At 38.5% G+C, this 15,252-nt stretch overlaps 2 protein-coding genes across 5 annotated transcripts in view; one reads left to right on the forward strand and one right to left on the reverse strand.

Annotated features, from left to right (window-relative positions):
• LOC138176123 (integrator complex subunit 13) overlaps nucleotides 1–6,811 on the reverse strand; it is a 30,837-nt gene extending 24,026 nt beyond the window's left edge. Inside the window, exons 1-4 of one of the 2 annotated variants that reach the window (XM_069106881.1) lie at nucleotides 6,669–6,811; nucleotides 6,095–6,243; nucleotides 4,297–4,531; nucleotides 1,380–1,454 (exon numbers count right to left, since the gene is read on the reverse strand). In XM_069106881.1, coding sequence (XP_068962982.1) covers nucleotides 1,380–1,454; nucleotides 4,297–4,521 — 300 coding nt within the window. In that variant the 5' untranslated portion in view covers nucleotides 4,522–4,531; nucleotides 6,095–6,243; nucleotides 6,669–6,811. The remainder of the gene's footprint in view (nucleotides 1–1,379; nucleotides 1,455–4,296; nucleotides 4,532–6,094; nucleotides 6,244–6,668) is intronic. The other variant, XM_069106882.1, reaches the window with a different exon arrangement.
• A 47-nt stretch (nucleotides 6,812–6,858) lies between these two features.
• Nucleotides 6,859–15,252, forward strand: part of LOC138176125 (FGFR1 oncogene partner 2 homolog) — a 35,570-nt gene continuing 27,176 nt past the window's right edge. The window contains exon 1 of one of the 3 annotated variants that reach the window (XM_069106886.1): nucleotides 6,859–7,133. The gene's annotated coding sequence lies outside the window, so the exon portion shown is untranslated. The remainder of the gene's footprint in view (nucleotides 7,134–15,252) is intronic. The other 2 variants (XM_069106884.1, XM_069106885.1) reach the window with 2 other exon arrangements.

The raw sequence follows: 15,252 nt of genomic DNA on the forward strand, positions 1-15,252 counted from the left end.
ACACACACACACACACACACACACACACACACACACACACACACCCTCCCCTCCCCCACTACCCTGGTAAATTCATATGATAAAGGAGTATGAGGTCCCTTCTTATTTCCCTCAGAAAGAAGCAAACTTGAAAGAGAATACCACTACATGGTCAGTGAATTTATAAAGTTAAGTATTCTCTACATGTAATGAAGTCTGAATGCATGTGTATTACGAATTCATTCACATTGAAACACAGCCTTAGTATACTTTCAAAAACAACTGCATCCAAAAGAGGTATCAGATATATCTATTTGTAGGGGAAGAGGGGGGAATATCTCAATTATCTTGAAATTCAGAGGAAATGATACAACAAAAAGATCTGGAGTTAAGAGGGCTTAAGGTTCCAAGGTCTCTGAGCCTCAGTTACCTCACCTGTAGAGATAATATAATACTTTTTAATTCATGGGCTTATTAAAAGGAAAATGCTTTATAAAAACTTAGTTATTATTACCTTTAAAACTCCTTAGAGCTCTAAATTCCATGACTCTATGATACACACATTCCAGGATCTGCGTTCACAGTTTACAGAAAATGGGTACCCGGGAAGGAGTAAACATGAGCTTTATTAGCAAACAGGCAAAAAAAATGAAAGACATACACACACACACACACTATGGCAATACAGAGATTTGACCACATAGCACCAGGGTCGTTCAAGTATGGGAGATACGTGTGTGTATGGGGGGTGGGGAGGTGGAGAAACAATATCTAGATGGAAGTATACACTAGAGAGAGGGGTAGGGTGATTGTAGGAGTGGACATAGGAGTGCATCAGGCTGGAAGCCTCATCCAATCAAAATTCTAAGTTACTCACAGTATCAGAATGAGTCAGGGTGGTGGAAAAGTACAAGCTGTCTGTTATGGCTTACATGTTTATGATCATTAGCCTAAGGGACTCAATATTGGAGTCTTATTACTTGGAACTACAATATTAAACAATATATTTCAAAAATGACAAATATCATAATACATTCCTTGATTATGCTCTCTGTAATTTAAAAAAAGGGGGGGGGGGGTGGAATAATTATCTTGTGTGAAGTTTCCACCAGTGGCAAAACTTCAAAATGAAGTATTTCAATTTAGTATTCCAAGTATTTGACTCTTATCTGTCTCACTTACAAAAAGTATTCATAGTGGAAAATACAATAGGATTCAAAATATTAAAAACTGGTGCTTTCCCAAACTAAACAAAAGGTTAAATATTTGAGAAATACAACTTAATCTGGCAAGGTCTATAAGATTGCAGAATTCTAGCTTTTCATTTAAAAGACCATCATATTAACTGAACATTGTTTTGTTTTCTTTTCGAAGTATCACATTTCAGAAACTAAACATACCTCCTGCAAATTCTGGTCTTCTTGAGTCCAAGAATTTAAAACATGAGGTCCAGAGTCACTAACAATGAAATTCACCTGAAAGGTTACAAAGTTGTATTTAATAATTATGCTGAAATTACAAAAAACAACTGTTCAAGGACTAGTTTATTCAAAGTTACCAAACAATTACATGGTAGTTACATAAAGAGTTTCCTTCAATCTAAATATAAAGGAAAGATACATATTTACAATTCTCCTTTCTACACTGTGGGGTGGTGCTCCTTCTATCTGGAAAATCTAAAATTTCTGGCCTTCCCGTCACACCAAACAAGTCTGATTCTTTTCTCTTATGGGGTGTTTACACTACATTATTGTAAAATTTAGGCTGATATTATACAATACTTTATATATACTTTATATATTTCTGAGTTTTTTAATTTTTTTCTGTAACTTCCACAAAACTCCCACAAAATTCTCATTTAATTTCTTATGCTGACCCATGATATATCAAAACTGCAATAGGGAAAACTGCATGTGGAAGGATAACTGTATTTACTTATACATGTGTATACACACAGGCAAATGAATATATGTATGTATACATGCATAGCAGCATAACCAAATAGCTATAAGCTGGCCTATAAATCAGGAAGATTTGTTTCAAGTCATACCTTTGAGGCAAACAAGCTGTATAACCAGCCACAAGTCATTATCCTCATAGCCCAGTCAACCCTCTAAAGATAAATTGCTTATCTACACTAAGGTAAATGAAATCACAAGTCAAGATCATAAAACAAAAAATATAGGTATAGATAGGCATATATATATATATATATAGATACAGGTAACACACACCTTTACGTATGTACATATGTATACACATACACACCCCTTTATGTGTGTGCATATATATACATATACACATACATACACACACATATATACATACATATATACCTAGAAAAATAGAATGGTTAGGAAACAAGTTAGAAAATATAACTTTATAATTCTAGAACACTTCAATTTTGCTAGTATCTATGTCTAGTTTCCCACTGCTGTGTGCTTCAGTCCCTGCTCTTTTCCTTTAATTGGTCTTGGGAACCCTTCTTAAACCAGTCACTGCTCCCTTTCTCAAGGTCTCCCTGGCACTAGCATCACTTGCCTTAGGCATGTAACTCTATTCCCTGGGCAATTTACAAGATACTCAGACTGGCTTCCCTGACTCCAAATAGAATTTTCCTTATAACTCTGGAACCCTTTCTTGGGGTCAATCCCATGATGATGGCCAATCCACACTGGTATAGAAAGTTTCCTCAACAGGAATTTCCTACACTGATGAAATCACAAGTTCACTCCCTTTCCTCCACAAAAAAAAAAAATCACAGATAATCTAAAATTCCTTCATATCTGACTTCAGAATACAGCCAAATATACACACCTGATTTTCATGTCAGACTGCACAATCTCCACCTTACTAAAAGAAATCTGAAACCCATCTGAATAACTAAAGAGATGAGACTCCTTCTCTCTTCTCCCAACATTACAGAAAGCAATGAAAATTCACTTTTGCATAATCAAGCTAACATTCTTGACGATGTAAACCTGAATCATGAGAAAATTTTAACAGAAAAAATAAACTATCGATCTTCCATATACCTTTCAACTAACAGATTATCCTAATTTTAAAAAGTATTTTCACTAATGGCCTACTATGACTCCCCTTAGTAGTATAAAGATAATCCTGAGGTTTTCACTGGACTGTGTGTAAGTTCTAGCAGTTTCCCACAAGCTGGAAAAGTTTCAAGTTAAGGTCCAGCAAGAAACTGTATATCAGGGGTGGACAGGTAGCACAGCGAGTAAGAGCACCGGCTCCAGTGTTGGAATGACCTGGAGATCGAATCCCGGGCTCAGACACTTAGCAACCACCTAGAAACACCTGGCCGTGTAACCTTGAGCAAGTTACTTAAACCCAATTGCTTAGGGGCGGCCAGGTGGCTCAGCGAGTAAGAGCACTGGCTCCAGTGTCGGGATGACCTGGATCAAATCTGGGCTCACATACTCAGCACCACACCCAGAAATAACTGGCCGTGTAACCTTGAGCAAGTTACTTAACCCCGATTACTTTAAAAAAAAAAAAGAGAGAGACTGTATATCTGTTCACAAAGGAACAGCTTAACTAAGCACAGAGAAGCTCATCACTAGAAGAGATTCATCAGATGATTTTTTTCTACCACAGCAAAGTCACAAAAAATGTCTACTAAATATAGTGACTTACATTGTCAAGGAAAAACAAACTAGTCTACTTACTGTGTCCCCTACAGGACATGGAATCATTCTTGACCAGGCCTTTGCATAGGGTATCCCTTGGGACCGGAATAATCTCCCTCCTCAAATCCAATTCCTGGAAGATTTTGGTTCTTTCCAAGTAAAGCTCAGCTATTACCTCCTACAGAAGACTTTCTGAATCCTCCAGTTGTCAGGGCTCTCTTCTTCTAAAATTACTTTGCATTTATTCTGTATGTTTTGTGTATACATGTATGTGTATATGTTATTTCTCCCCAATAGAATATAAGCTTCTTGAGGGCAAAAATGGTTTCATTTTTTTTCTTTGAATCTCTAGTGTCTAACAGTGCCTAGTATGGCACTCAATAAATACTTAAGTATCTGAAATGTCAAGACCATAACTCAATGAAGTACAAAAAAGTAACAACTTGAAACCCTTTCAAATTATCCTAATATTGACAAACTCTCCTGGCTTACCAATGAAGTCATCATATATTAATCTCAAAAAGATAACTTATATTAAATGGAATACAAGACTTACTATTACCTTTTCATTCTAAAGCAATACCAATATAATTAAAATACGTATATGCAAACAAATTATATCTCAAATTCATGATTTCCAGCACATTTGCGGTATTGAATAAATACTCACCAGCTTTTTGAAAGGAAATATATCATACATAATCCTGCAGTATTCCATGGAGGATTCTACTGAGCAAGTCCACAATGATTTAGATATGGGTGCCAGTGGTATGATTCCTTGGGTCCTATTTTTCACCAACATGTCAAACTCTACATGTTGTCGGCATGATTCTGCCATGTATGGACAATGATCCACAACAAATACCGTTTTATGAGACTCAGAAAAAATTTTCATTTTTTTTAACCTATGAGGAAATAAACATATTAAAATGTAAACAAATCTGATTAGTGTCTAATTTCTCCTTCATGAAGACTTAGTAAGGGACATGAATTATATTCACACTACAAGTTAGAAGCATAATTTGATAAGGTCTCAACTATAATCAAAATGTCTCTCAATTTTTGTTATAAGCCACATTATATTGGACTTTTACTCTATTAAAATTAGAAAAATTAATCTTTATAATATTAACTTTTTGGCTGAATTTGTCACTGGTCATTGTGTCCTCAAAATATATTCAATGTTAACAATTTCATATAGTCAGCTCTCCATATTCAACCCTTCCACAGTTTACAGCAGAAAGTGCATTGGTCTAGTGGTCAAAGAATTGAGTTCTGGCTCTGTGACCCTGTGCAAATCACTTAGCCTCTTTGGATCCCAATTTCTTTTCTGTTTAATGGGCATAATGCTTGTACTACCTTGTGTACTTCTCTAGCATTTTTACAAGGGATTACAACTTACTATTTTTTTTTAACAAGAACCCTACAGGGGTTGTTGGTTTTTTTTTTTAACCTGACCTATTTTATTTTATGAGTTTAAGAGTCATCCAATGAGGAACTTCTACCAATGATGATTAGCCCTTGCTTAGAAACTTAAAAGTCTTCCAGATTTGCCCAGGGTACTGAGAAATGGCCTGCTCAGGGTCACACAAATGATTCAGTGATGGGACTTTAATGGAGTTTTTTCTGACTCTGAGACTTTCTATTCAGTGGAGTTAGAGACTGTCAGTACAAGTTTAATTATCTCTATTTTCCAGCTGAAGAATCTGAAACTCAGAAAAGGCAAATTACTTGTCTAGGGTCCTGTAACAATTCCAATTGAAGCCCATACCTTTCAGGGTTATCATGAGAAAAATGTTTTATAAATTTAAATCACTATACTATCTACCTATGATAATAAAAAAATTAATTCAAAGTCAATACTTTCAGGCTTTATTCCTAAGAAATCATTCGAGCTTTTAATAAATGTATAAATTAAGCTAATTTGACCTTTTTTTCCCGTTGCAACTTCTTGACCAACAAAATGAACAAAAAGCAGGTAAGAAGTGACAATATAAGGTTTGAAAGAGACCAAATCGTATAAATCACCTCCTAAAAAACTAAAAGTTAACTATCTGATGACTTTCCAAAGCCAAATCTACACAAATATAACCTAACGTTTACAAAAAGTGACTTGTTATGGACTACTATAAAAATAGGTTAACTGTTTTGTTTTGACTTTTTTATATTGGGCAATTTTTTCCTCATTTAAAAAAAACTATATTAAACTGATTAAACAGATGATCTTAGGAAAGCATATGGCAAGAACAATTAAGTGTTCTTCAAAAAGAACCTTTCTACTTGATAGAATGTTTCCAGAGGCTATTTTCATTTCCTGCTTTCAAGTATTTCAGTTTTATATAGAGCATATCTGCAAGGAGGCTCTTTTACAGAATGAACCAGATCTAAAATCTCCAGGAAAAGCAGAAGAGGGGGAAACCGCGAAGTGGGTGGGTAGGATACAAACTTCGGGATAGAGATTCGCTTACTTTTATGCCTGGTCCTGCTGTGGAAATGAGCCAAAGGCTAGGAGCCACAGCCTCTCTGGAATAGGCTGCTGAGAGGTTCAGCAGACGGCCAAGAGTGTCTGCTACCACCGAGAGGAGAGCATCGTATTCATCTTCTCGCACCCCGGTCCCTTTCCAGTTTCAAACATATAGACACGCACGCAAAAACACAAACACATTCGCGCGGCGCGCGTGCGCAGCTCGCCTAATTCCCGCCCCCCCCCGTTAGGCTGCCCTTAGCCCCGCCCCCTTCGGCTCCCGTCGAGCTCCCCTCCCCCTCAGTGGTCAGGAAGCCCAGGCCACGAAACACCGAAAGGGGGCGGAGACCTGGAGGGAAAAAAAAGTCTCGGCCTCTAAGGGCTTTCTCCCCGATTGAGACCCCTAGTCACCCCTTGGAATGGATGGTCTGGGCCGTCGGGGCACCCTTGCTAGCCTTGCAGCACGAACCGCAGCACCGGCTAAAACGCATCCAGCCCCCAGAGCGCAGAGGGGCCCCCCCTCGCCTGTTCGCTCTCCGCCCTGCTTTGGTTCCACTGGCAACGCTCGCGAGACTCACCGAGAGTTCGAGAAGAGCGAGAGGGAGGGAGGAAGTGGAGAAAAGAGAGAGGAGGGGTGAAACGTATTGTGCCTCTCGCGGGAGTAGTCCAAGAGTGTCACCGGTCAAATCTCCGCGCCGCGACCTAAAAGGGGAAAGGGGCACGGGTAAAGAAGTCTCGCGAGGGTTGAGGTGCTCTCGCACCTCTCGTCCCGCCCCCCTCTCAGCTCCTCGGGCGCTGGAGGTAGAGTGAGCAGCCCGCCCCACCACTCCGAGATGGGGGGTGGATCCGGCCACCTCCCCTTGCTGCTGTCTCTACCCGGCTCTGCCGTCACCTGCTGAAGGGACCCAGCCCGGTTTTGCAGCCCCGTAAGGAGGAGTGGAGCCCGGCCCTTCTGGGGCAGCCGGGGCCCCGCCGGCAGAACCCGCCCACAGTCCTACCCGGAGGCGGCGGCGGCGGCGGCTGCGGCTGAGGGGGAGACGAGAGTAAGTACCGGCCCCGGGGGAAGGGAGAGAGGGACGACTGCCAATTGGAAACCTGGCAGGCCCCCGGCGGGCGGAGGCGGCCCTTCCCCGGCTTGGGGTGGGGGAGGAAGACTAGTCTGCGCCTCATTCCTCTTCGCGGGCCTTCTCTTCTTTCCTCCCCGGAGCTGGGGCCGGCTCCGAGCCGCTTGTGGGCCCAGGGGAGAAGAGAGGCCCGGGGGTCCCCCCTTGGGCTCCTGGGTCCAAGCCCTCCCCTGGTCACAGGTTGCTGCCCTTCCTTAGTAGGCTCCTCCTGGGAGAGGCATGTGCGAAGCTAATTAATGAAAGATACAGGAAAAAAAAGAAAAAGGTGTGATGAACGTAGAACGAGTAACCCGGCCATTACTAACGTAGGCGTACACAAAGTGTAGGTATTTGACGCCTGAGTGGCCCAAAGTGACCGTGATCCATCTGGCTCGTAGTAGGCACTGCATTAGTGGCTTGGTGACTTGGATGCCAGATACATATTGTCGCTGTCATCTTGTCAGCTTCGCTTGTCTTCCCAGTGTATCCTTAGCACAGGGCCTGGCAAATGAGAGGAGCTTCATAAATGGCATGTGACTTTACCGATGCAAGATAAATACTATCCTTCAGTTTTCTTCCACACCGGCCCGTCGTAGGGGGCTTCATAAGTAGATTGATGACTTAGATACAAGAGAGATGTTGTTACGGGTCAGCTTTTCCTTCCTGTGAATCAGTAGTACAGTGCCTAGTAGACACTTCAGAAATGACTTGCTAATTTGTCAAGATAAAGATTGTCCCTGGTCGACGTTGCTTTTCTCTGTGGATCAGCCCGACGCCTGACACACAGCAAGTCAGTAAACATTTTTGTCAGTGTCAAGGGCTGGGGGGTACAAAAAGAGGACAGTGAGCCCTCAAGGAGCTTACAGTCTTATGGGGGGGATAACATGCAAGCAGATATACACAAAGCAATCCACATACATGATAAATAGGAAATATGCGGGATTTAAAAGGAGTTAGAAAAGGTTTGTTGTGTAGAGGGGAATTTTCAGTGACACTTAAAAGGAAGCCATGAAGGCCAGTATTTGGATCAGAGGAAGAAAATAATTTCATGTAAAAGGGACAGCCAGTGAGAATGCCAGGAATCTAAAGATTGGAGTGTCTTGTTCATGGAAGTCCGTGCAGGGAAGTAAGGTGTAAGAAGACTGGAAAGAGTTATTATGTATGTATGTATGTATGTATGTATGTGTGTGTGTATGTATACCGGACTGAGCATTTTGTATTTGCTCCTGGAGGCAATGGGAAACCAGTGTAGTTTATTGAGTAAGACATGACCAGATCTGTGTTTTAGGAAAACCACTTTTAGTGGCTGAATGGGAGATGTATTGGAGTCAGGAAAGAGACTTGAGGTAAGCAGACCCACCAGCAGGCTATTGCAGGCACTTAATAAATATTTGTTTAATTTAACTTAATTATAAAGAATACTGGATTGAGAGTCTGAAGATCTAGGGTCAGTCAAGTCAAGCATTTATTAAACGCCTCCTGTTTGGAGTGCTTGTAGTACAAAGAAGTAGTACAAAGAAGGGTAAAAACAGCCACTGCTTTCTAGGAGCTAGAGCTGGGTGGGGAACCTTTGGCCTCAAGGCTACATGTAGCCTTCTCGGTCCTCGGGTGCAGCCTTTTGACCAAGTTCAAGTTTTATAGAATAAATCCTTGTATTAAGGGAATTTGTTCTATGAACTTTGGAATCAGTCAAAAGGCTGGCCTTAAGACCTAGAAGGCCACATGTGGCTTCAAGGCCACAGGTTCCCCACTCCTGAGCTAGAGTCTAATGGGGAAGACAGTATGCAAACAATTCTATACAAATAATATATACAGAATAAATTGGTGCTGTTTATGGGTGGCTAGGTGGTGAAATGAATAGAGCACCAGCCCTAGAGTCAGGAGGACCTGGGTTCGGATCCAGCCTCAGACACTTAACACAAAAATTAGCGGTTGTGACCTTGGGCAAGTCACTTAACCCCAATTGCCCTCCAAAAAGCAAATAAATAAATGAATTAGTGCTTGTTCTCAGAGGGAAGGCACAAAGACTAAAGAGAAAGGCTTTTCCTAGAAGGGACTTTAGCTGAGACTTGGAAGAAGCCAGGAAGCTGAGATGAGGGAGGACATACAAGCAAGGGGGACAGCCATACTCAGAATGGGAGAGAGGGAGTTTCCTGTCTCAGGAGCATGAAAGAGGACAATGTTATTGGACAGTATGGGGGGAGGTGTAAGTTTTAGACTGGAAAGGTAGGAAGATGCCAAACTATGAAGAGCTTTAAAAACCAAATTCAAACCTCTTCTTTGTTCCTTACTATTTCTGTTGACTTTGAGCAAGTAACTTACCCTCTCCAGGCCTAGTTTCCTCATATGTAAAATGAGAGGCTAAACTGTATGGTCTCTAAGACCCTATATGGTAACTATTCACATTTCCATAACAGTTTAATCACTTTAGTCACAACAACTTTATGAAGTGGGCACTACAAGTTACTATCTTCATTTTATAAGTGAGAAAACAGTTATCTGAGCAATTACATCCCTTGCACAATCACATAACTAGTAAATAGCTGGAATTTAAACCTTAAGTCTTTTGACTCTAGGCCCATTACCTTTTCCACCACATAAAGTCATAGTATTAAGCTATCGGGCACTTCACTGTAATGTGTGTGGCACTCTCCATCATTATCTTTAAGAGAGAGGAACAAGAATCACATATAGATGAAAGAGGGTAGGGGACAGGAACCTCTTAGAATTAAAAAGGATTTAGGACAAGAAATAAACCTAGAGATCTTGTAATACAAACTTTTTGTAAGTCCCAGAAAGATCATAGGATCAGTTCACACATCATAGACACAGAACTATATTCCTCCTGCAGATAATCAAATGTTGATGGCAGATTGTTTTGACATTTCTCTTCCATTCCCCAGCAAGCATCCAGGGCTAAATTGTCCATTAACTTTCTCTTTCCTGGGCCTATGTGCACAAGGGAAGTTCAGTGTTTAAGTTCATTGAACATTTATTAAGTGCCTGCCATTTGCAAGTCACTGTGCTAGATTTTGAAGGAGATAAAAATAAATAAGAAGGGCACAGTTCTTAAGAAATTTATGATTTCTAATGTTTTTAGAAAACTTTTTAATAACCATACTGAAGTTTTAAATCAAACTAAGTAGTTGATAATACGTTACTTTTAAACTTAGATCAATTTTCGCTAGGTTTCTCTCTGATAGACAGTGGATTGAATAAAGAAAAAAAGTGACTGGATTTCTTTTTAAATTCTTCTTAATCAAATAAGAAAACTAAGCAGCTGGCAACTACTATTGAAGGTGGGTGTCATGTTCTCTTTTCTCAAAAACAGAATGTACTGAAGCCTCTGCCAAAAGTGGCATTGTGCATGTTATAGCATTAGCCTATAAGTTAGATGACAGGCAGTGTGACTAATGCAAAAACAACTTTATCCTTTAAAAAAAAAATTGTAATTTTTACTCATGAGGGAGAGGTCTAAAGGTGGATCCCAACTAATTAGTTGGTCAAGATAAATTGAGATAATTGTAACACAAACTTTTCTAAATTGGGGAACAAATAGAGGTTTGAGCCTTTGTGAAAGAATTTCCCCTTTGCCCCCCATCCCTAATGATTTGTTTATGTATTTTATTGTTTAGTTTTAAGGCAAATATATTTTATTTTTAAAAAAGCAGCGTGAAGGTGAAACTGGAGGCACCAGCCTTGGAGTCTGAAAGGTCTGGGTTAAGCCCCTGCTTCTGACAAATACTAGTTACTGTGACTTCTTTTAAGTCAATTAACTTCTCAGTACCCAGGTAACTCTGTAAGACTACATTTAAGGCTAGTTACTGATTTGCTTTGGTGGAAGGAGTAACTTATATTAATGAAATGAAAGGTCTGGTCCAATAAAAAACAACATACAGTACTTTAATGTTTTGTGGTTTCAGTTACAGGAAATGAATATGCAAGTGGTAATGGTTTCTGTACCTCTCTAAGCATTTTTTTTCTATAGCATTAAATCACTCGGGTAAAGTTAGTTACTCTAGTTCTCTTCCCTAAATAAGTGGGTTTTAAAATTTTTTTATTATGTACTATAGTACAACAAATTCCCTCATTTCTTTGTTAGCATTTGTTATATAAACTTCAAAAGAAGAGAAACAGAATTTTATTCTGGGTTTTGGTTGTGACATTTTAGTCACAAACTTTGAAGGGGGAACTCATGAGACTGGCAAGAGAATGATATTTAAAATAATTGGCAATAAATTTAAGTGGATTATATACTTATCAGACATATAGGTATTAGCTTGAAAAACTGCCTTTTTTATTGAAATTTTCTCTTTTATTCAATTAACAAGCATTTCAATATAGAAATAAATTTTTAAAAAGGTCATATACAAAATTATGAACTTGTGTTATATAATTTATTTTAGGAAGATCCTAAATTTAACATCCCCTTTTCCTTTTGTTCACCTCCCTACTATGCCTCTTGTTTTCTTTGGGTGCATTAAGAATATGGTTCATCAAATGGGATAATGTTCATAAAACTCTTTGCCAACCTTAAAGGTGCTGTATACATGTCAGATATTAGTATGGGGTTTTGTTTTTGTTCTTTACTAAAAAAAATTTTGGGGAAAATATCTTAAGGAAATGAAGGTCTTAAAATTTCACTTTGCTTTTCCTTCCTCTTTGGCAGAGCTAACCTAATCTAATACAGTGGTTAAAGGACTGAATTAGTAAATTCCTATTTAGAAAATACTGGCAGGTAGGTGACACAGAGGATAGAGTGCCTGGCCTGGGGTCAGGAAGACTCATCTCCCTGACTTCAAATCTGTCCCCAAGACACTTAAAAAATAGCAGTATGACTCTGGGCAAGTAATTTAACCCTGTTTGCCTCAGTTTCTTCATATGTAAAATAAGCTGGAGAAGGAAATGGTGAACCATTCTGAGTATCTTTGCTAAAAAAAAAAACAAATGGGGTTACAAAGAGTCCAACAGGACTGAAATTGACCATTCTTGCTCTTGGGGTTTGAGTTTTTGTAAGGTATACTAAGGATACTATTAAAATTAGGCAAATAGATCATTCTCAGAGGTCTCCGAGTAGTTAAGCACTTGACTTGAAATGTTTTCCGGGTTTTTTTTTTCTAAAGCTGCTCATCTCAAGTTAGTTTTAGAAATTATAGTGTATTGTGATTTTAAAAAATTATTGTTATATTCCTTATAATCCACAATTCATTTCAGTGTTTGCGTGTTATTTTTTATCAAATACATTTTATTACTCACAGTACTCAGCATAATATTGGCCACCAAAGTGTGTTTATGATAACTATTGGTTCATTAATTTAAGCTACAATAAATCTTTCTATCCAAAATCCATTAATTGAAGAAATATTTATTAAACAGCTACTATGTGCATGGTACTGCTAGGTTCCTTATGGGCTGCAAGAGTAAGTAAATCATATTCCTTGTCCTTGATTTTAGAGTCTAGATTGGAAAATAACACAATTGTAATATAGGCAAGATATAATAAGAGTGGTAAAAATAGTATCCACTTGACTTCTGAAATAAATGCAAAGATCTTGTTTTGCAGCAGTCAGGTCACATTTGAATTTGCAAGTAAGTGTTCAATTAAAACACAATTTTATATCATTTCATTTGTTATTCTTTACAATATAGTGGAGCTATGTTACTCCTAGTGTTTTTTTATGTTGTTGATTTTTCATTCATAATATATTACACCTATCCTTCATAAAAATAGTACTGTGTATAAAGTGCTTTAAAGTTTGCAAAGGCCCCTACCATATGGGCTGGTCTACTTCTTTCCCTTAAAAGTCATTGAAAGCATCCTCAAAACTTAATTGCCTTAGAGAACTAAAGACTGGCCAGTGGAGTTATTTCCTAGTTGCCCAAGTACAAAAAGCTATAGTGAGTTCGATTATCTAAATGCAGATGACTCTCAAATTTCTATATCCAGTCCTAAACTCTATTTTGAATTTCAGTTTCATATTACTAACTGCTGACCTGGTCTCCCTGCATATTGCATAGGCATCTCAAATTCAGCATATCTAAAATGGAACATCTAATTTTCCCCCAAACCCATCCCTCCTCCAAACTTTGCTATTTCTGTTGAGGCCGCTGTCGCCTTCAGTCACCCATCTTCTCCATGCCCCAGATTCAGTTGGTTGTTGCCATTTTGTAGTTTCTGCCTCCACAAAATCTCTTCCCACTCATCTTCTTCTCTTTGTTCATAGAGGTACCCACTACCCTGAATCAGACTTATAATTCTTTGTTAGGGCTACTGTAGTAGCTTCCTAATTGATCCTCCCTTCTTCCATTTTTTCTTTGGTCTAGTATATCCTATGCATAGCTATGAAAATAGTCTTCCTAAGGCATGGGTCTACCATACTTTCCTGCTTATATTTTAAGTGGCTCCCTAATCCTTTCAGAAGAAGCCACAAACTCCACAGTTTATCATTTAAAGTTCTTGACAATCTTGAGGTACAAATCTTGGCATGACTTTTTATTAAATGTATTTCATATCAGAGCGGCTAGGTGGTGCAGTGAATAGAGCACCGGCCCTGGAGTCAGGAGGACCTGAGTTCAAATCCGGCCTCAGACACTTAACACTTACTAGCCGTGTGACCTTGGGCAAGTCACTTAACTCCAATTGCCCTCCAGAAAAAAATTTAAATAAAAGTAAATATATTTCATATCATTCCCTTTCGTTCTAAAAAAACTGATCTTCTGTTTCCTCAGCTTAGCATTCCATGTCTCATCTCTGCCTTTACACAAACTATTCTTCAAGGCTGAGATGTACTCTACTAACCTGTGCCTTTTAGAATCTTTAGTTCACTTCTCATTTAGTGGTACTTCCTTCTTGAAGTATTTCTTGATTCATCTCTGTCCCTCCAATTATTTGTGCTATCTTTCATACTCAAATTATCTTTTATTTACTTATCTGTGTAGATGTTATAATCTCATCCAGCTGTCCCCTGGATAAGTTAAGCCTTAGTAGACCAGGAAGCTTTCTTGGGTATTTCCTGAAGCACAATGCCTTGTATATAAAGTATTTGAGAAATATTTGAGCTATAAACTAGCCTATAGGTAAATCTAAGGAAAGACAACATACATTTAACTGCTAAAATTTTTATTGTTTCTGATCATTCATTTTTACTTTTTTTTTTATCTTTACTCCTATGCTTACTCTTCAAAGTTTCTACATGTATATGCATACATATATGTGTGTATATATTCAGTTGTGCAGTACAGTATGTACATATACATGTATATATAAACTTATATGTGCATACACACATATACTGCACAGTTGAACTGAACTTCATTTATGTGAAACTGAGACAGAATAGGATCTAATTTAGCTAGTAAGTATCTGAGGCCAAATCTGAACTCAGATTTTTGTTATTTCCAGTCCAGCACTTTTATCCAGGATATTGTCCCACCTATCTGCCTTCAACTGTTAATCCAATGGCATTTTCACAGAACTCATTCTTCGTGGCTTCTTTGCAGCCTTTAAGCATTATCCACTGCAATGGACTGGGAAGCTTAGAATATGATATTCTAGAAAGCAAAGTATATAAAACGGTGGCTGATAAAATGTGTGTGACTCTTCAGCACTTGAATTCTTTCTAGCTGCTTGCACCATTTTTCCACTGACCTAGAAGATCTGGATTTTTACTGAAATGTTTATGTGAGTTCAGTTTCTACTTTGCCCTCTGGTTCTCAGTGATCTAGATAGGTTTTTAAAAAATATATATCTTGAAATATATATAGGCTCTTTTTTCAGTCATGACTTTTAGTGCATTGATTCTTAAATTAGCTCTCCTTGATTTGTTTTTAGTCTTTTGATTTTATTTTAGTATTTCTTTTCTCATGGAGGTCATTAGCTTTTATTTGGTCCATTCTATTTTCAGGGAGTATGTTGCTTGGGCAAAGTTTTATAGCTTTTCTGTGAAACCATTTATTCCCCTTCAAATCCTGTCTTCCATAGAAAGAAAAAAAATGTCTCTTCCATTTCTTTTCAAGTTTTTCCCCTAATGTTTTTAAATTATTTACAAAATATTTTCAG

This window comes from Petaurus breviceps, unplaced genomic scaffold, assembly GCF_028583685.1.
Source record: "Petaurus breviceps papuanus isolate PSGF00001 unplaced genomic scaffold, PetGlider_PUasm1.0 81, whole genome shotgun sequence".
Lineage (NCBI taxonomy): Eukaryota > Metazoa > Chordata > Mammalia > Diprotodontia > Petauridae > Petaurus > Petaurus breviceps.